This window comes from Bactrocera dorsalis, chromosome 4, assembly GCF_023373825.1.
Source record: "Bactrocera dorsalis isolate Fly_Bdor chromosome 4, ASM2337382v1, whole genome shotgun sequence".
Classification (NCBI taxonomy): Eukaryota; Metazoa; Arthropoda; class Insecta; order Diptera; family Tephritidae; genus Bactrocera; species Bactrocera dorsalis.
Window position 1 is genome coordinate 14473473 of NC_064306.1, and position 21276 is coordinate 14494748.

General features: G+C 33.1%; 6 protein-coding genes across 9 annotated transcripts; 4 read left to right on the forward strand and 2 right to left on the reverse strand.

The window, feature by feature from the left end:
* Positions 1-913: 913 nt before the first annotated feature.
* Positions 914-2245, forward strand: LOC105222960 (glyceraldehyde-3-phosphate dehydrogenase). Its single transcript, XM_011200533.4, has one exon. It carries the CDS (start codon positions 1018-1020, stop codon positions 2014-2016), a length of 999 nt encoding a protein of 332 aa, XP_011198835.1. The 5' UTR covers positions 914-1017; the 3' UTR covers positions 2017-2245.
* A 2923-nt stretch (positions 2246-5168) lies between these two features.
* On the reverse strand, positions 5169-5903 carry LOC105222959 (nuclear nucleic acid-binding protein C1D). The gene is made up of 2 exons (XM_011200531.4): positions 5589-5903; positions 5169-5534 (listed from the first exon to the last, which is right to left on the reverse strand). The coding sequence occupies exons 1-2, from the start codon at positions 5811-5813 to the stop codon at positions 5307-5309; spliced, it is 453 nt and encodes a 150-aa protein (XP_011198833.1). The 5' UTR covers positions 5814-5903; the 3' UTR covers positions 5169-5306.
* A 952-nt stretch (positions 5904-6855) lies between these two features.
* Positions 6856-10218, forward strand: LOC105222958 (KH domain-containing, RNA-binding, signal transduction-associated protein 3). 4 transcript variants are annotated; one of them, XM_049455705.1, is made up of 7 exons: positions 6857-7104; positions 7162-7283; positions 7343-7686; positions 7743-7826; positions 8192-8271; positions 8483-9501; positions 9899-10218. In XM_049455705.1, exons 1-6 carry the CDS (start codon positions 6945-6947, stop codon positions 8596-8598), a joined length of 906 nt encoding a protein of 301 aa, XP_049311662.1. In that variant the 5' UTR covers positions 6857-6944; the 3' UTR covers positions 8599-9501; positions 9899-10218. The 4 variants fall into 4 exon arrangements, with proteins under 4 accessions (XP_029404811.1, XP_029404810.1, XP_049311662.1 ...); XM_029548951.2 differs by lacking the exon at positions 8483-9501 and having other exon boundaries at positions 6856-7104; XM_029548950.2 differs by lacking the exon at positions 9899-10218 and having other exon boundaries at positions 6856-7104; positions 8468-8805.
* A 1962-nt stretch (positions 10219-12180) lies between these two features.
* On the forward strand, positions 12181-13529 carry LOC105222955 (nucleic acid dioxygenase ALKBH1). The gene is made up of 3 exons (XM_011200528.4): positions 12181-12318; positions 12400-12935; positions 12993-13529. The coding sequence occupies exons 1-3, from the start codon at positions 12217-12219 to the stop codon at positions 13441-13443; spliced, it is 1089 nt and encodes a 362-aa protein (XP_011198830.1). The 5' UTR covers positions 12181-12216; the 3' UTR covers positions 13444-13529.
* A 136-nt stretch (positions 13530-13665) lies between these two features.
* LOC105222956 (uncharacterized) lies at positions 13666-14368 on the reverse strand. Its single transcript, XM_049455725.1, has 3 exons — positions 14118-14368; positions 13987-14052; positions 13666-13878 (listed from the first exon to the last, which is right to left on the reverse strand). Exons 1-3 carry the CDS (start codon positions 14145-14147, stop codon positions 13666-13668), a joined length of 309 nt encoding a protein of 102 aa, XP_049311682.1. The 5' UTR covers positions 14148-14368.
* A 2080-nt stretch (positions 14369-16448) lies between these two features.
* On the forward strand, positions 16449-20252 carry LOC105222954 (uncharacterized). Its single transcript, XM_011200525.4, has 5 exons — positions 16449-17053; positions 17107-18081; positions 18142-18926; positions 18997-19666; positions 19720-20252. Exons 1-5 carry the CDS (start codon positions 16787-16789, stop codon positions 19792-19794), a joined length of 2772 nt encoding a protein of 923 aa, XP_011198827.2. The 5' UTR covers positions 16449-16786; the 3' UTR covers positions 19795-20252.
* The last annotated feature ends 1024 nt before the right edge of the window (positions 20253-21276 follow it).

Genomic DNA, 21276 nt, shown 5'->3' on the forward strand with positions numbered 1-21276 from the left:
TAAATTGACCATAGTGCAAACCTCAATACATTTACATATATATCTATCTGATCATCTATCAGCCAAGATAAATTCCCCAAAAGAATTTTTTTCACTTGGTAGTAAGCAAACAAATCTATTTCCAGGTTATCTAAAATTTACCGATCCAAACGGGGTTAGTTAAAAAAAAAATCTCCAGGTTATTATTTTAACCTTATAAATAGTTAAACATCAAACAGAGATAAAGTTATTGTCGAAATTTATTAAAACTGAAATCTTTTAAGTTTTTTATTTATATTCGTAAGAAAAGTTAAAGAAATTTTAGTCTTCACTATATTTCGTATTCATGGTAAACATAACAAACTAGTGGGGGGAGTTTAATTTGTCTGCAAAGAAGATAGCGCAAACTGGAAAAATTAAACGAAATGTCTGTATTTATTTCTTCGCCATGAGCGCTGAGCTATTAAATTATTGAATGCAAAATAGAATATGTTCTCAAATTAACGAGTAGCTGTTTTATTAATTACGTATAGGGTCGGGTTTTGGTACGATCAAAACTTTGGCCCGTATTTATACTGGATAAATGCAGTTCGTAACCCATTTTAAATTATGAAATAAATTATTTCATTAAAAAGCAAGTTTAGTTCATATTCTCAACGAAAATATTATTAATATTCGTGAAGTGATAAACATTTGTATAGTGATTAAAAGCTGTTTGGTTTAGAACGTACCTATGGCATATTGTGTTGGCAACACTTCAAAAGCTTTCACAGAAATAATAGTACTAGCCGTTCCACTCCAACAAACGAAAAGTTTAAATTGTTGGAAAAATACCAGCGCAGCAATTTGCAAAACTTGGTGGATGAATTCGAATGCCCTTCAAGTGACATTGAGGATAGCCGGTATGCTTTTTCTCTAACATTGCTTTACTACGGGTGAATTACAGTTCTCAGTTGTTTCTCTGCTGGTGAATTGAACGGTAGTTCTTTTCATAACTTAACTAATTGAAGTCAATAAGCCAAGTGTAAAAAAGTGAAGATGTCCAAAATCGGTATTAACGGATTCGGTCGCATCGGTCGTCTGGTACTACGTGCCGCTGTCGAGAAAGGTGCCCAAGTTGTTGCGGTCAACGATCCCTTCATCGATGTAAACTACATGGTTTACTTGTTCAAATTCGATTCGACCCATGGTCGTTTCAAGGGCACCGTTGCTGCTGATAACGGAGCACTTGTCGTCAACGGGCAAAAAATCACTGTCTTCAGCGAACGCGACCCAGCCAACATTAACTGGGCTAGCGCTGGTGCTGAATACGTTGTAGAATCGACTGGTGTCTTCACCACAATCGATAAGGCTTCTGCTCACTTCAAGGGTGGTGCCAAGAAGGTAATTATTTCGGCACCATCTGCCGATGCACCAATGTTTGTTTGCGGTGTCAACTTGGACGCCTACAAGCCTGACATGAAGGTCGTATCTAATGCATCTTGCACCACCAACTGTTTGGCACCTTTGGCTAAAGTTATCAACGACAACTTCGGTATTGTTGAAGGTTTGATGACCACTGTACATGCAACCACTGCCACCCAGAAGACCGTTGACGGTCCCTCAGGCAAACTGTGGCGTGATGGACGTGGTGCCGCCCAGAACATCATTCCCGCTTCAACTGGTGCCGCTAAGGCTGTAGGCAAAGTTATCCCTGAATTGAACGGCAAACTGACTGGTATGGCATTCCGTGTCCCAACACCAAATGTCTCAGTTGTAGACTTGACTGTACGCCTTAACAAGCCAGCAACATATGACCAAATCAAGCAAAAGGTTAAGGAAGCTTCAGAGGGTCCAATGAAGGGTATCTTAGACTACACCGATGAAGAGGTAGTATCTACCGATTTCGTCAGTGACACACACTCGTCTGTCTTCGACGCTAAGGCTGGTATTCCCCTGAACGATCAATTCGTTAAGTTGATCTCATGGTACGATAACGAATTCGGCTACTCCAACCGCGTCATCGATCTGATCAAATACATGCAGAGCAAGGACTAAAGTGGATATGAGAACAATTTATTAAAACAGAAGTACTGCAGCTCGTATGGGTTTAATAAACGTATACACACAATAGATCAGCAGCATTTAATCGCAATAAACGAATTAAAGTTCGCTTTACTTCTGTAACAAATAAAGTAGTATGCATATGTTTACATCTAATTATCAGATGATCCAACTGAAATTAAATTATCTCTAATAAATGACACGTTAAGTAAAAAGAACCAAATATGATTTTTTTCCTTCGAAATTTGTGAAACAAATACACATATTAAAATAGAAGGGAGGGATCGAAAGTGGGCATTATAACAGATATTAAACATGTTACATTTGGATCATATTGTTCTGCTTACTTTATTTTAGCACGTAGTTGTATTATGTAATGCATTGACTATTAAATCATAGGTATCTCTGTGCATATAAAAGTATGTATGTAAAGAAGAAGTAAACGAGATAGTATAGAGAAAAGCAGTGAACCAGGAGAGCGATTCATTTTATCAGCAATAAAGCTCGTGAAATTGTATTTTGGCGAGAGAAATTCGACATATAAAAAGAAGAAATGTGAAATAAGAATTGTTGAGAGAAAATCGTGTCGCTACTAATGTGAAGTTGTCCACCACAATGCACAAAATTATTCATTTTTATCTTGCATCTTCGATATTGTTCTAATGGAAACTTACAGTTTTCTAAAATTATAATCAAATATGTATGTCTATGTACAAATTATCTCATGATATGTTGTAATTCCTGTTATATATGAAATATAATATAAATGTTACAATTGAAATATTAACACTTCTGACGTTTTTACTCAAATTTTGGTCAATAATTGCATTGCGGCTTTGTTGGTAAGAATATGAAGTCTATATTAGCCTATGTACAGAAAAAAAAACTTCAGGTGTACGTAAAAGCGTGCAGCTAAAGGTCCATTTGTGGATTCATTGATTATAAAACTTTAATAATTGGTTTATTTTTTTATAATAATGTAGACACACCTCCGGTGTTTATCAACTGTCATATCAAAGATCAAAATATAGTATTTATACGAATGTTGAATATATACATATGTAAACATTTGTTTTGTATATATGTATATACATTCATTAAATGTATTTATGGAAAAAATTTCTGAATTTATTTACATAATAATTCAACGATTATTTAGCTACATAGTAATTAAATTTTAATCAAAAAGAAGATTGAAAGGGAACTGAGTACTACTAAAATGCATGTAAACTTGTATATACAGATAGGTATGATGAAATACATAGGACAATATCGAAAGTAAGTAAGTTATGATATTATGACCGTTCTTATACATGTATGTATGTATGTATGAATATAATCCTTGTGTTGTCATCGAATATGCGCTTGACTAATATGTACTTTTATTTAAAATATACATATGTATGTGCATGCAAGGTAGAGGTCAAAGCCAGAGGTCAGATATATGTACATACATTTAATGTAATAAATCTCATACATACATTTGTACATTTGCTTTCCTTAATAAATTATCGCTTGTCGAAGAAAGTGAGAGTTAAAGAAAATTATTTCAGTAAAATAAATGTTGTGCGTACATTTGGCAAATGAACAAACAAATAAAAAGCAAAAAATGCCGGCTTCTATATACTTAAGTTGTGTGTATAGTAAATTCTCGTGCTTCTCGTTATTTGTGTGACCTTGATTTTGTTACACTCTTTATGTGGTATAAGATATTTAAATGGAGACATACCTCCAAATCTACATAAGTATGTTTTATGATGTATGTACATCTGCCACAAGATCAAATAGGTCAAATTCACAAAGAATTTTGTATTTACGTATGTATATTTTTATATAATATATATATGAATGTATGTATGTAAATAAATTATCGGAAAATTCATTGTTGTACATCTACATACGTACGTACATATTATATGACCATATGTATGTAAATAATATATATGCAAATATATACATTCATATGTATGTATTTCATCATTACTCTTGGGACTTTCTCTCATGACTCATGTCCAGATATTTCGCTATAAAAACGCAGTTCAAAACTAACGTTGAGTTTTATGCTATTGTAATTATTATTAGCTTCGCAATTACCATCTAAATTCGTGTTGATTTGATTTCTTCGTACTTCCCACAACAGCCGGTTCTATGATAGCGAAATCGACTCGGAGTTTATTCAAGGCCTGTTATTTCGGTGATCTGACCCTTTGCGAATCAGTAGATATTTAGTAGTAAGATGAGTACTTCGTGTCGTCTTAGGACATATTATTCAGACTTTCGAAATTTACACTCCCTAATCCCTACTTGTTATAATTAAAAATAAATTTTTTATAAATTTAAATTGTATGTTCCATAATTAGATGACAGATAATACTTTAGCAAATCATTCTAATCTCAGTGGTATTTTAAGGGATCGTCTCTTCGAGAAATTGATTTTTTTGTTGCATTATCGGATAGTATAGACTATAATAAACATTCTCTCAATCTTAAAATCGAAATTCAAATTATTACAATCGCTACAGCGTTTCTTGTAGAAAGGGAACAGAGTTTGGAACATAGCGACCCCAATCTTTAAATTCGTTTTTCTCAGAATGGTGTATTTCAAAACGCTTTACAATCTCAAAGGAAGATACATATCTAGTTCCAATTTGAGAGAATATTTTAACGTCATTCGCTATCGCGCTATGAAAGCTTTTAATAATTAGTTAATTCAGCATTAAAAAAAATCGCGAAAATTTGTGATTTTTTCAGCGGGTCACACTGACACGATCCCTTAATAGACTTACATTTTTGTTAATCTTCAAAACTAAAGAATAGATGGAATGGTATGAAGCGATATGCAGAAGTTCACGCAAATGAGGAAAGGTCTTTGAGCGTCATTCACTTGGGAGTGCCCATAAACGAACGACTTTACATATGTCTAAAACAGCTAACCACTTCCCGTCTTGGACAAAGTATCCTAACAAACATCAAAAATTCTTTTGAAGGCGAGCTAAAGTGAGAAGGCGAATCACCTCTCCCAAGGATTGTGCGCTGGTTTTGGGATGCGCCACGTAAAAAAGACCCCCCATGAAAAGTAGGCGGTGTCTACGTCATTAAAGAAGTTTATAAGTATATTTATTTATCGAAATAATGAAAAGCTCTAATTAAGTGTTAATATAGTTCGAAATTGGAATACGTCTATATATTTCTAATTTTTTACTTATCGGCATTAAGATTTACACAACTAAAGATACTTCTATTATTAAGAAAAAGAAATTACATTTAAATTTCATTACAATTTATTATGGACTTGTAGAGGAAGTCATGACCGTATCCTTGTTCATCTTATTATTGCTGGAGTTTTCAGTAAGCCTCTCTCCGTCTTCATCAAATCTTACATGCAGGCCGTGTTTAATAAAACGTCCAGCAGCGGCTTTGTCTATCACCGGTCTTATGGTATTGCGCTCATATATTTGCTTATCGCGTACAATAGTTTGACGCACGCGGGAAAGCTCATTTTTTATGCCATGCTGTAAATGGTAAACAAAGTAATTTAAAAGATGGTTTTGATAAATATTGACTACCTCATTAGGATCATCTCCTCGTAGCTTAACATGCATCCAATATAGCGAGTTTATTGCATATGCCAGATAATTATCTAGTTTAACTTTTTCTTGTGTTGAAAGTTCTTCGAATTCTTTCAAATCGACGGCTGTGCTAAGGCTTTTTTCGATTTTATCCAAGGCACTTGAAAAATTGTTCACTGTTTTAGTAAACTTATCATCATTCCTCAGCTCGCCAAAATCCATGATTCTATTTGAAATTTTCAAAATATAAATTCCCTACAAAAAATATATTCAAAACAAATACATATGTACTTGGCAAATTAACCATAAAATTCTCAGATGATTTCGATCTGTCAATAGTGCTGCGCTGAATTCAGACTTAAGCCCAAACTAGTACCTACGCAATAATATGTATACATAATCGTAGAAACTCTACATATTGAAATTTATTTAATATTAGATATGGTTAATTATTTCATAAATAAAACGGGTAAATGTAAATTGGAATTAAAAACACGAATTTTAAAACATTTCCTGTGAAAATTGGTGCACGTTTTCAGAAAAGCCGCTCTCTTGAACATTTACCATAAAACAAATTGTGGAAGAAAACGCAAGAACTAGTTAGATATACAAATTTCACTATTTAATACTATGTTCAGACCGACACTTAATCACACGATTTCGGCTGTTGAATGGATTATCCCACTAATCTTAAAAATTTATCAAGATTTCGCCATACAAAAATGGCAGTTCCAAATCACTTCATTGAAATGATTTGAAACTGATCCACGCTAAATCTGTCCGTGCGACTCTGATTTTGCCCAATATACTTGTCAGCACTGGAAAACTGTTACATTATCACAGCTGATTTAGACACTACAAAGGGAAAAAAATGTAAACAAACAAATTTTTTTTAAAGCAATGAATCTAATTTCACCTGAAATTCGACCAAGCAAATGAAAAAATGCATCCATTATTTCTATTATATGGAAAATATTAAAAAAAGACGGCTTTTATTTCAAAATACTATATGACAATCTTTTCTTTTGATAAATATTAAGCGATGTGAATTCATGAATGACAATGACAGCTGTTTTTTGATCTTTCTAATGGCAGTGAGAACACTGTTGGATTATGAAATGCTTAAATGTAATCTAATCTTTGAAATTTTCGGTCTGAACATAGTATAAATTTGTATAATTTGTACGTGTTAGCACTACTTAATTACGTTGGGTCTATCCAGCCCATAAGTATTTGGTATTATTCTAAATTGACTAGGCATCACTGGTAATTTTATCCACATAAGTTTGTTGTATATGAGAGTTTCTTTTATGTGTAATAGCTTGCAAAAAAGGTTTCTTAAAAAATATTAAAATGGCCAGTAATTTTAATGAGGAAGGTCCAACACGTAAAAATGAGGAATATGAAGGTCCTCGAATTAATGGAGTTGCTCAGAAATTTCTTGCGGACCTGAACGAAGAACGAGAACGCTTAGGTAGCGAATTTCCTTTATGTGTTCAAGTCATTGACGAAGGTATACGCTGTAAGTAGGGTTATATGCGACCGACTTATCCAAAACTTACAATTTTAGCAATTGAACGAGTGTACACGACTGGTCGAATTCCAGGCACTGAATACTTGGCTGATGTGTATAAGCAAAAACCAATGAAGATTACTCAAAAAGTGTTCGTTCCTGTTAAGCAATATCCCAAGGTATATAATATTGAATACGCAGAGAATTTAACATACTTGATACTTTTTTTTTGTTCCAGTTCAACTTTACAGGAAAATTATTGGGACCGAAGGGTAATTCATTAAGACGTTTGCATGAAGAGACGCAGTGTAAAATTATTATAAAAGGCCGTGGTTCAATGCGGGACCGTAATAAGGAAGAAGAACTAAGACAATCAGGCGATCCTCAACATGCGCACCTAAATAGAGATCTCTTCATAGAAATAAGCACTGTAGCAACTCCAGCTGAGGCACATGCACGAATTGCTTACGCTTTAGCTGAAATACGTAAATATCTTGTACCAGATAAAAACGATGAAGTTTCGCAAGAACAACTGCGGGAACTTATGGAAATAGATCCAAAATCGGCTGAAACATATTCAAAGTAAGTTTCTATACGATAAATCTCATATGGTAATATTTAAAATAAAAAAATTTCAGAACGGTGCTTAATAAGTTCTCGACTGGTGAAGGTGCATCTAAATTTTTAAATCTAATTAAGCATCACGGTGCTTCCCCAGAGAGGTAAGTGTAATCGATTTGTAATATGATTGTTTAACGAAATGGTGTTGTTGTTTTTTCAATGAGATTGGTTTGTTTAGTAATATATTCAGTCGTCATATTAAATCAAATTTTGTTTTTTAAATGACTATGGGGTAAATTTCGTGGTGTAATTAAAAAATTAACAAAAGTTCACAATGGTTGGGTCTACGAAACCGTAACAGTCCATGATTTTTATCCGACCTTATGCTGTCGACTATCTCACAATCTTCAAATGATATCCATGAGAGCTTTTAGAAAATAAATTATTTTCATTCCTGGTTGAAATAGGCAACTCCTTCGAATCTACTTTTATAAATTTTTAAACTAACTTACTTTTCTCATTTCAGTTTAGAGGAACAGTATGAAGAAATAATTGAATATCAACCTCGAATCCCAAAGCGTACTATTCCAACTCCATATATAAAAGGTATGTTGTCTACAAATACAATTCATATTTCAGATTTGTTATACTAAGTATTTAAAAAAAAATATATATATATATAAAATGGCGTGGGTATTAATAACAATGCAGTATTATTTATTAAACAATCAAAGATAAAAAAATTGAAATTTTCTTATAACTTTGTATATAAAATAATAATTTTAAAATAATTAAGTAAAAGTTATCCCATCAACAGTGCCTATAAAACGACCACCAACTACTGTTATTGGATCTGGATTTAAGCGTACACGCGAGACTGCAGTCAAACCTTATAAACCAATATATCAAAGTATTATTAGGAAATACAAATAAATTTATGATGGTATAAAACCTTTAAGAATCAAACATTGTAATCATAACTAACTACTATTCAAAAAATAATATAAAATTCAAACAATAAAATCAATATTATATTAATCACTACATTTTCGCAATAAACTAAATATTGATAAAATAATGTAATTGTATGTCGTCTAGAATTTGTGTGCAAATAATAATAAAGAACAATACAATTAATAATAGCTTACATTTTATCTGAATAACTTAACAAAGTTTATAATATTTCAAAAATATTCATATAATACATAATACTCTTACTTCAATCATGTTAATCTGTGTTACTGAAATAAAACAACAAAATTGAATAAATTTCGAAATTGATAAAGCTGTTATATGTATATAAAAAGTTTCGAAATATAAATTTGGCTAAATTATAATCTAATAATATGTTGAAACAAAGAATTGTGCCAAACGGAATGCCTCATAATGCAGTTAATAAAATAAGGGTCTTGAAAATCCTATAATTTAGTAACATAAGAGCTAGAATAACCATTCTCAATTGTATATGTACGAATTTTTTATTATTTATGAAAAATTTGGTTAAAAATATTAACCAGTTTTTTTTTTATATAGTCAATATGGTAATAGTTGCACGATAGCCAACATAGGATTTAATATGAAAGTATATAATGAAAAAATATAGTAATAGTAGCGTGTTGTGGCACAGGAAGTTCCTAAACCACCTAGGAGAACGAAGGAATACAACTTAAATAATCAACAAGTTTTGCGAATGTAATCGCCCTATCTAACGTCATCGATGAACAAAACTCGGACAAATAAAGTTTTGAGATACAACTCAACGAGATAATGGAACAATACAATAACAAACATAAAAACTTTATTCGATTTACTTTTGTGCCAATCCAGTATGGTAAAGTACGTAATTATTTAACAGTTTCCAACAAAAGTTCATTTTAAGTTTTGTTTATTTGTTCTATTTAAACCACAGGAAAAAAGTATTCATAAAGTTCAGATTTTAATAACAAATATTATAGGGTTGGGATCATGTTAAAGTATATCGGATATTCTCTATTTTATGGAAAGCTGCACCAGATGTTGAATCCATGTGGAAAATTCGTAGTTGCAAATTTTATTTTCAGTTGTGTAATTATTACATTTGTACAGTAATGTTTTTTTACTGTTTAGTGTTGTAAGAAAATATTTAACTGCGATATCTAAAATTTATATTTTAATCATTATAAAATGGTTAAATTCGGTTAATAATAATTTTAGAAACAGAAATATATCTCATATTTTTTCTAATTTAAAATAGAATTGGGAGCATCAGTACATCCCCGACGATGTTTGAATGCACCTCTCAGCTGAATCCCTGTTGAATAGAGTCAACAATTTGGATATTATCGTTATGAAGAAAGAGATCCTACTTGGGTAAATAATCAAGAAGGCGAATGTTAAACAAGATCTGGTCATCTGTTACAAATACTAGCGGAGCATATAACCAATGAATATATGTGTTAACATATCGAACTGAGACTTGCGTCAAGTGTCCTACTAAATCTTGAAACTGTGGATCAAAATTATGATTTAGATAAATATGAATAAATCATATCTCAATTTGAGTTAAAAATCGTATTTATTTGATTATTCTAGCAAAAGTATTCGCGAAGACATATAAGTGTGTCAAAAAGTTAATACCGAAAAAAGGGGAAAATGTAATTTTTGAAACGTTAAAGCAATATTATTTCACTAGACAATAAAAACAAATAAATGTATTATTTCTTTTTTGCTGCTCAACTCCTTTTACCTTAACTTCAAATAATTATAACTATCATTAAAAATTTCCACTTTTCAGTGGAAATCAGAATATAAATTGGAAAAATCCGAAAGGATCTATAAATAAGTTTAAGTTCAATTTCGATTAAAAATCGTACCCCACGGAAATAATTTTATTACTTACTAAAGGGTGATTTTTTAAGAGCTTGATAACTTTTTTAAAAAAAAAAAACGCATAAAATTTGCAAAATCTCATCGGTTCTTTATTTGAAACGTTAGATTGGTTCATGACATTTACTTTTTGAAGATAATTTCATTTAAATGTTGACCGCGGCTGCGTCTTAGGTGGTCCATTCGGAAAGTCCAATTTTGGGCAACTTTTTCGAGCATTTCGGCCGGAATAGCCCGAATTTCTTCGGAAATGTTGTCTTCCAAAGCTGGAATAGTTGCTGGCTTATTTCTGTAGACTTTAGACTTGACGTAGCCCCACAAAAAATAGTCTAAAGGCGTTAAATCGCATGATCTTGGTGGCCAACTTACGGGTCCATTTCTTGAGATGAATTGTTCTCCGAAGTTTTCCCTCAAAATGGCCATAGAATCGCGAGCTGTGTGGCATGTAGCGTCATCTTGTTGAAACCACATGTCAACCAAGTTCAGTTCTTCCATTTTTGGCAACAAAAAGTTTGTTAGCATCGAACGATAGCGATCGCCATCCACCGTAACGTTGCGTCCAACAGCATCTTTGAAAAAATACGGTCCAATGATTCCACCAGCGTACAAACCACACCAAACAGTGCATTTTTCGGGATGCATGGGCAGTTCTTGAACGGCTTCTGGTTGCTCTTCACCCCAAATGCGGCAATTTTGCTTAGTTACGTAGCCATTCAACCAGAAATGAGCCTCATCGCTGAACAAAATTTGTCGATAAAAAAGCGGATTTTCTGCCAACTTTTCTAGGGCCCATTCACTGAAAATTCGACGTTGTGGCAGATCGTTCGGCTTCAGTTCTTGCACGAGCTGTATTTTATACGGTTTTACACCAAGATCTTTGCGTAAAATCTTCCATGTGGTCGAATAACACAAACCCAATTGCTGCGAATGGCGACGAATCGACATTTCACGGTCTTCAGCCACACTCTCAGAAACAGACGCAATATTCTCTTCTGTACGCACTGTACGCATTCGTGTGGTTGGTTTAATGTCCAATAAAGTAAACTGAGTGCGAAACTTGGTCACAATCGCATTAATTGTTTGCTCACTTGGTCGATTATGTAGACCATAAATCGGACGTAAAGCGCGAAACACATTTCGAACCGAACACTGATTTTGGTAATAAAATTCAATGATTTGCAAGCGTTGCTCGTTAGTAAGTCTATTCATGATGAAATGTCAAAGCATACTGAGCATCTTTCTCTTTGACACCATGTCTGAAATCCCACGTGATCTGTCAAATACTAATGCATGAAAATGTTATATACTGGCAGCACTGAAACACATATGTGTTGCGCGCAAGAAGAAGAAATGTAAACAAATCATTTATAAGAAACAGACATTAACGTAAAAAAATATTAAAATCATGAGAGCAAAAAACTTTTTTTTAACACTTTGTATTAATTCTAGTTCCAATACGTACCCATTATTGCACGCCGCGAACTTCTTTTATTATCTGGGGCAAGTACTGCCAAATTAAATAAACAAATGCTTAAAATAGTGAACACCACCATATGGAATAATATTCATTTACACATACTTATGTATTTAGAATAAATCTGACGGGTGTTTAACTATACATATGTTTAGATTTTTTTTTTGATAACTTTTTAGAAATTTTAATATGTACTTTTTGTGAATTTAAAAATGTTTAAAGAAAAGTTCAAATACTACAAACGAAAATCACCTGTTCCAGATTTTGGCTCTGTTATAGATCTGGATAAAAATCTCCAAGAATTTGCCGCACATGTAAATTTACATTGTTTTATGAGTGTTTTTTTGAGTAGCCTAAAATAAAAATATTAATATTAACGCAATTCTATAATTTAGGTACACCAAGTCGACTTATCTCACAGACAAGATGTGAATGAACAGTTTCCAGGTCTGGAACCTATAAACAAGTGGCTCTGTTATACTCTCAACTCCTCAGGTGCTATTGTAATAAGAAATCCATTCACCGTGCAAGGCCAACGTTACTGGATGGCTCGTTGTTTAAAAGACTACCCACAAACTCCAAATATAAATAATTTAAGTCCACAACTCTTTCCCATAGAAGTGCTAGATGATTGGTGGCGATCTTTACAACAATGCACTGACATAGATGAAATACGTCGTATGAACATCTCAATGAGGTGGACTACTCTTGGATACCACCATGATTGGGATTCTAAAAAGTACTCTGAAGAAAAGCGTGGGGAGTTCCCAAAAGATCTTGCCTCATTAAGTGCACACTTTGCTTCGGTTTTAGGATTTAAATTGTATGAAGCACAAGCAGCAATTGTAAATTTTTACCCAATCGGCACAACCCTTTCTGCTCATACAGATCATTCAGAACCTAATCGAACAGCTCCATTGTTCTCTTTTAGGTACCATTGAAATTCATAGAAATTAACTTAAATTATTAATGCAAACTATTGTTTTAGTTTTGGACAAACTGCGATATTTTTAATTGGTGGAAGAACAAAAGAAATGTGTCCATTAGCAGTATATTTACGTAGTGGAGATGTGCTCATTATGTCTGGTGAATCCCGTTTATGCTATCATGCTGTTCCACGTGTAATGAAAGCTCGTGATGAACCTTGGAACAATTTTGTTCATACAGAAAGTTCAATATCAATAAGTTCGCCCAGCTGTAAAAGGGCCCGAATAGATTCTACGCTAGTTGAAAAAGTTAATACATATGGTATAGATACAACATTATATAAAAAAGTAATTGACGAAGCATTTTGGTTACCATTTAAAAGCTACCTTAATTATGCGCGCATCAACATTAATGTGAGACAAGTATTAAATGCTGGTGAAACCAGGTTACCAAGTTTGGATAGTAACACTGAAGATATAAAAAACACGAATGCCATTAGTAATGACAGATAATCTTTTTTAGTATTACTATAATAATACATGTAAGAGGTGTATGTTACTAGTTTAAATGTAAATATATATATTACTTTCAACAAAAATCTCTCATTGTAGTCATAAATGCAGGAAAAAGTGACCATAGCTGTTTAATTCAAAATTGTTAATTACACTTAACTCAAAGCGCCACAAACATAAATTATCTGAAAAATTAGTTTTAAAGTAAAATCGTACTCTCTATCAGTTCGAAATCATTGGTAAGTCATATTCCTGTGTTTGTGTTTTATGAAAAACCTGGAAAGGTGAGGTGCTCATCAGAAACGGACGTGATAGATGAAGACTATGTGTTGGAACAAGATGACATAGAGCCAGAAAGTCGTATAGATTTACTCCCAAGACAAAAGGCCACAAAAAATATCGAATTTTCTTCGCCGGAATTCGTTGCTTTGAATTCTATTAAAAGGGAAAACAATGAAATATTTAGATATGGTACTTATTTTTTTTACACGATATGCTTCTTATGCTGCATATTTTTACAATACAACTAAACTCTGAACTTGCCTGCGTTAATAATGCTTTGCTATTAGTGCTGCGTGTCATTATAACCGACTTGTTGGTAAAATCGTCCTATTAATACAGAGAAATATTAAATCAACCTAAAGTTGTTTAAGACTGATCGGAGTATAACATACCGTTTTCGGATCGTAAATAAAATAATCCATGAGTTGTTCTCCAATATTATATCGTTATTAGTATCCTTTTGCCGAATATATGTTGGGATTCTACTAAAATATAAATTGGAAAGAACCAAATATGTACATAAAATATTTAACTTCACACTAAAGAATTTTTATTTGTCAATCAAGCGAAAAGATATATCATAGTTTTTTCTTAATTGTAATGTTTTCCGGTGCCAAGTGTTCATTTGTTGTTTTTTATAACATTTATTCTTACTAAAATAATTACGAAAATTGTGTACATTTCGAAGAGTAAGGCTTTATGATCACATAATAATTTCTTTTTTTGATTCTAAGTACAAAATGGCAATTGTTCAGAATAGTGGCTTTTCTGAAAAAGCAAACAACATTTATTTATTTATTTATTTATTAATTCACGCCAATCGGCTATGTACAGAAAAGTATAACAAAAATAAGAATAAAAAAGAAGGCATACCCATGACTAGGCAAATCACACATTAATGATACAGTATTGATACATTATTAATTAATTCCTTAACCCTAGAGACGTAGCTCACATATGTATGTACAACCAAACATATTAATATTTACATAATGTCTATTGACTAAGTCTACATATATTTATTGGTTTTAACGAAAAAATGTAATATTTACGAAGTTAAAAATATACTTTTATTCATTATAATCTAATGTATAACGTAATGCCGACAATCTAAGTCTCGAAATTTAAAATTCCGACAAATCAAAATGCCTTGTCGGACAGAAGAACTACTACTACATTCAATAAAAAAACTGTTAGTATGGTTTCTTGATCCCAAAGTAGAAAACATCACTAAACGAATGTAAAATTTCTGAATTTTTGTTGAGTAATTAAAAACAAAAAAAGAATATGTGTAGATGGCTTAAAGTTTGTTTTTTCTATTTTTTGCAACACTTGAAAATAAAAAGCGCGATTTTAGCTAAAAAAAATTGCGGTTAATTTGTTAATAAAAAATATAAAAAAATGGAAAAAACTTTATCTGATTACCTCGACAAATACATCACCTTTAAAACGCATATCAGTTTTTTTTCAGATGATCGGGTAACGAGTTGTAATGTTCACCACTTTTTTTCAAGACGCTTCTGGAGATTCCCCGTCACAGGCTTATTTATTAATATTTTTCATTGAAATTTTTTTTTAATATACTTCAAAAGTTGTAAAATAATATGTCAATAAATTTAATAAAATTATATTACTCATGTCAGACAGAGTGAAATGACTCAACGCTTGATATAGTGCTGAGAGATAGTACTATCTAGTGGTACAATGGACGGGCACTACAGGCTCAGGAAGCACTTGTCCAACATGGGCATAGTCTCTTGCGCAAACCCTAGATTCCATCAATGGGGACAAGGATCACAGCAGCGCCCAGCATCCTCTTGGAATTATTGAGGATGAGGTGACCATATGTGATATAGGATAGGGCGCAATAGACCTTAGGTCGCAGTGCAATACCTCATTATTAATTATCTATGTATGTATGTGTGTTTTATGAAGACTGGCGTTCTACGTTCAAGGCCCTGCGTATTGAGAATAAACGATTTTCTGACCTTAACTGAAAAAGCTGCATACGCCTTATTTAGCGGTCAATTAACGGAGAAATCGATTTTTTTGTTGCATTATCGGATAGTACACACTATAATAGATTTTCTAAAATTTTGAAAACGAAATTCAAATTATTACGGTCGCTACAACGTTTATTGTAAAAAGGGAACATAGTGCTCTAATCTTTAAATGCGTTTTTCTCATAATGGTGTTTTTCAAAACGGTTTCCACTCTCAAAGGTAGAATTTTGTAGATATCTAATCCAATTTAGAGAACATTTTTAACATCATTGGCTATCGTGCTATGGTAGCTTGTATTGTTTCTTTGAAATTCTTCCATTTTTTTCTACGGAAAACTATCGAAAAAAATGGCAAAATTTGATACTTTTTGTTCAAACCGTCTCCATTTTGTCGAATTTCAAAATAACAAGAAAAACTTCCAGATAGCGACTTTCCTACAGAATAATAATCTTTTTGAAATTTTTGTTTTAGACCAAAATTTCGGCCGCAATCGTAGACACCGTACAGGACCTTTTTTACGTGTAATTTCAGCAGTTTATTTAACTATTGTACACCCTATAAATAAACATAATCATAATCATCACATAATAAATCATTTTTTATTAATAATTCCAACATTTAAAAAAATCGTGAAAATTACTGATTCTTCGAACAATCCTTTTAAGACGTTTTCCCAAAAAGGTATAATTTTTTTCACAAAAGCCGCCATTCTGAGTATTTAACTTAAATTTTTTATCGATATATTCCAATTTACGTTGTGATTATGTTGAAACTTGACCATGGTTGAAGTCTTTGCTAACGATTGTTCAAATGTCTGCATTCTTAAAGAAATTTTGTGTAAATTTAAATATTTTGATTTGGTAGCACCGTCAACCAGGTAATTTTACCTGGCTTAAAGGAACAAAAGTGACAGGTCAAACAGTTAAGTTCAAAAGGAAAACAGCTGCCATTTTAAAAGGATTAATAATCTGTAAAGTTTCGCTGAAACATTGTTTATTATAGTTATTTTTATTTTGTGATATAAAAAAAATCAATAAAATTGAGGAGCACTTAAACAAATGAATCGTATTGAAATTGTGAATTTAATCGATCTTAGTGTTGAGGATGACGATAAACAAATACAAACGTTGCATCAAAGTAATGCATCGCCGCGTAGTCTGCCCAATCCCGAACAATCAATCATGGAGTGCACATTACCAGATTTTCTTATTGTAGAAAATGAGGGACGTGAAAGTCTTGATAACAATCCTTTTGACTTGGCACAAAAATTATCAACTCGACCCGAAGATCCTTTTGATATAGTTGAAAAGGAGGCTTGCGTAAAGGTAGGCAAAATGTATTAACATTAAATACTTATTACCGATTACGTTTATCATAGGCACGTTATTCTATGCAACCCCAAAATGAAGTTAAGATCGGAAAGCTTTTATCACTCAGCGATGACAATATACTGGATGATAATGGTACGTGTCCTGTTAAAGAAACGGATACTTTGGAGAAAATCGATATAAAAAATATTGACATGACTGCTTCAAACTGCAGTTTATCAATCTATCATTCTGCTTTAGTCCACGAATTAGATAATGAGAGCCCACCAATTTCTATGTCCATTAAATCAACCCCAGATACTTGTAGTTCTGCGATTGAAAGCGATGAAAGTTCCGCAAATAGTGCTGATGGCTATTCGGCTAGAATACGGAAAGCAATGGAAAATCGGAAACGTCTACTAAAATTAAGCATAGCAAATTCAACATTTAATTCTCCATTGAGTTGTCGATCTCGACAGACTGATAGTGGATTTTCAACTGCATTTTCCGCTGCTGCGCACTTCAGTGATTATGTGCTTGCGACGGAATCGCCTTTGAAATTAGTAGACGATGATCTACTGAGGGAAGAACCACCAAAACTATCAGACGCAGAAAATGATTTCGAAGCCGATCTAGAAATGTTGAGTATCCCCATGTTGAGAAAATTGCCATCACCAGTTCCTGAAGAGACTTCGTTATTGACAAAGGAAGCAGAAGATATAATGCCTGCGCCGCAAAATTTGACAGTTCCAGATTTATCGGCTCTAAGAGAAAAATTACGGGCAAAGCGAGTGGAGGCTTGTAAGGGTCAAGATGTTGTGTCTTTAATAAATAACTTAAAATCTTTGTTATGCGATAATGAAATTGTGGATGACGATAAAAAAGAGAAAGCCAACTGTTTGTTAAAAAAACTGAGTACAGCCTTAAATACTGAAAAATGCGAAGATAATAACGATGAATTAAAAAAAAATGTAGATGATAGTGAACCATCAACGCAAGTGCCACAAACCATTGTGCGACAGGGAACTTTTGATATGGAATTAGAGGTATGAGAATGTGAAAATGCATATATTAAAATTGATAAACTATTTAATTTGTTTTTAAAGACGAAAAGCAAAAATGGTAGTGACAAAACTAGTGGAACTGCAGTATCAAATGATGATAACTCCCAAATGACACATTCTATTCAGTCCACACAATCTTCGCCACCTACGAAAGAAATGCCAGAAGTAATGTTAAAATCATCTGGTACATTTGATGGCGAACCAGTAGCGGAAAGGGAGAATCTGCTCTTACCACATGTCGACGCTCTTTCACCAATAACATCGCCAATCTTTAAACCATCCTTACAGAACACTGCCGCAACAAATCCAGATGTGAATGATATCATCGAACAAATAGGCAAACTACTTGAGCAGCACCAAATTGCTACCCAAGCACCTAATATGGATGCTACGAAAGGTAATAATTCGTCAGGAAATAACCCGTTGCAGCAATCCACAATGTGTAACCCCACATTTATTGTTGTCATGCCAACAAATTCAATACAACCAACTAATACCCAAGATATTAATACCTCCAATTGTAACGTTGCATTGGATGATATGGATGGTAATATTGTACCTCGACGACGTGCACAATCTTTATCAATACATGACAAAGTTAAAATTGTACAATTGCCAATACGGTCGCAAGCAGCCCCTTATATTACAGGTGAAGTACAGTCTCCTCTTATTGAGGGTGCGTCCCAAATAAATACCTCTATAGTAGAAATGAAAACACCAATACGTTCTACTCAACGACGGAATTCGTTTTCCAGTGGTACACCACATACGCCTCTTAGCTCATTAACTCAAGGAGCCGGTGCGACAAACTATCGACGTTTACAAAAGTAGGCTTAAGTTCTTGAAATATATTTATACTATATAAATGTATGTTAAAATGTAATTTTGTTTTGTTAGCACTTCAACAATCCAGTCGCGTTACTCACTCGGTCCTTCTAAATTACAAGAGCATGAATCTCAACAACATGCCGTTATGCACCCAATTTCACGAACCAATTTGAATGTTTTCAAACCTGATTTAAAGAAAAGAACCAAAACTCAGACGACGAAAACCTCGATTATGGCATCCAATGGTCCACTTAAGGCTGTAATGCCAATTAAGAAAGTAGCACCCATGCTTACAACTACAATCGCTACCCCAGAAGGATCCAGTGTAAATTCACATATACCCTCTCAAACCACTAACATGGAAACTTCAATGAATTTACTTACCATGGCTGGTAAATTATCCAATACGAGCACACCAATGCCACCAACTCGAAGTGGGGAACAGATTTCAGGTTTTCCTAACGCATGCTCAACACCAGCCATTTGTAGTATTGCTAAAAGACCCAATGGCACGATAACAAAGAAAAATCCTCGGTTTTCAGTCTCTACACCGTCAAAATTACAGCAGCCACTTGCAAATACTTCGGGAGTAAAGAAACGGGCTTTACCTGAATTGACGAAGACCAAGTCACCGGTGCGCTCGCGAAAAAGTTTGAGCGGAATGTCTGTACCAGTAGTACGAGGTAGACAGTCGATGGTGAAACAACAGAATGTTTCAAAACAGACAACATCTCGATTGGTAAGTTCTGAAAATTAAAAATGAAATAGTTATTACATTTTTTTTTGTTTCAGAGCTCGAGATTAAGTACTCGTTCATCACTTTGTCCGGCATCTACATCTACTAATAAAGAAAATAAAAAGCCTTAAATTTTCGAAATAAGCAAGCCCATCAATCCCTTACTATTTCTTTTTGCACTTACTTCTTTAATCATTTCCCTATTATTTAGCGAATAATCGAAAATATCTGCAAAAATTGTTGTTTAGCCGCTTCAGTGTGAAGGATTCGTTGTGTTTGTTTCGTACCTATAATATGTTTGTCAACGGAGTTTTATCAAGGCTATACGTATAATTTACTTTTCTTATATTTATTGAACTAAAAATTGTATTATATATGTAAATGTTCAACTAAGTGTAGAACCTTTATGTTAAACTCTATTCCACAAAAAATAAAAAATGTCTAACGAAGTTAAAAACTTAAAAATATTAGTTGCATTCGTAGACTAAACAATAACTTTCTCTTTAGTGAAGGCATATACATATGTACATATATTTATTATAAGGCAATTGAACGCAAACTTATTAAAAACTCACTAGTTTTGCATTCAGTTTTTGTTTACATCTTAAAAATAAACAGAAAAAGAGAATTACACCGTACTAAAAAAACGTTATTACCCTTCATAAATAATTAAAGTTTTCCCTACAAAAATTTTATGTTGATTGTTCAATTTCCAATAAATGAGCCCCTGTTTGGAAAGAAAATGCGATATCTCAAAATCTGAGGGCCTAATTCGCGTATATATGTACAAACAGCCGGAGGTGCCTAAAACGACTCGGCTCGTCGTGCTGGTAATTTATATACATATGTATACCTTTAATCTATCGTCTCCAATGATTCCTTCATGTTGTGGCAATCCTGAAGCGTTTACTGTATTTAAAAGCTCCTGGGAATCGATATTAGTATGGTATCTATCGATCTGTATTTTGTTATTTCTCCGTAAACCTTTCGAATAATTAAATCGTTTCTTTCGTTGACACTATCACTTCTGGGTGACACTATTGCCCTAGCACACAACCAATGAAATGTCTTTTCACACAAATTCTCGATGTCAGATGCATCTATTAAAATGTTTAAACTATGGACTACAATTACTCCTTAAATTTGGAGTGGGAAAATTCCTTCCCCAAGTTTAAGCATTTGCTGTGGAAAATCATCAGTGATTCAATGAATATCCGATCTCATATCCGTCCGTAATTTTATATTTTCAATTGAAGTCCATAATGGCGACGATATTAAGCATGCTTTGATGATATCTGCTCGCGTACTTCTGTTAACGACAGGAATAATCTGTCGGAAATCTCCAGCGAATACAAAAGTAAAAGTGAAAAGGGGAAACGGTAGCTAAATCAGCTCACTTCAAGCGCATTTCAAACAGTAGAAATTCGAAAATGCCTGCGCAGAATAACCATTCGACCATTTGAGATAATCAATTTCTTATAAAGCTATTTGAATTTGAGTATTTTTTTCAAACATTAAGATATAGTAATAATCCATTCGGATACAACTTTATTCGCTCTGTTTGACATTTCATATATATATTGTTACAAAAGTAGTATTAAGTTGTATTTGTA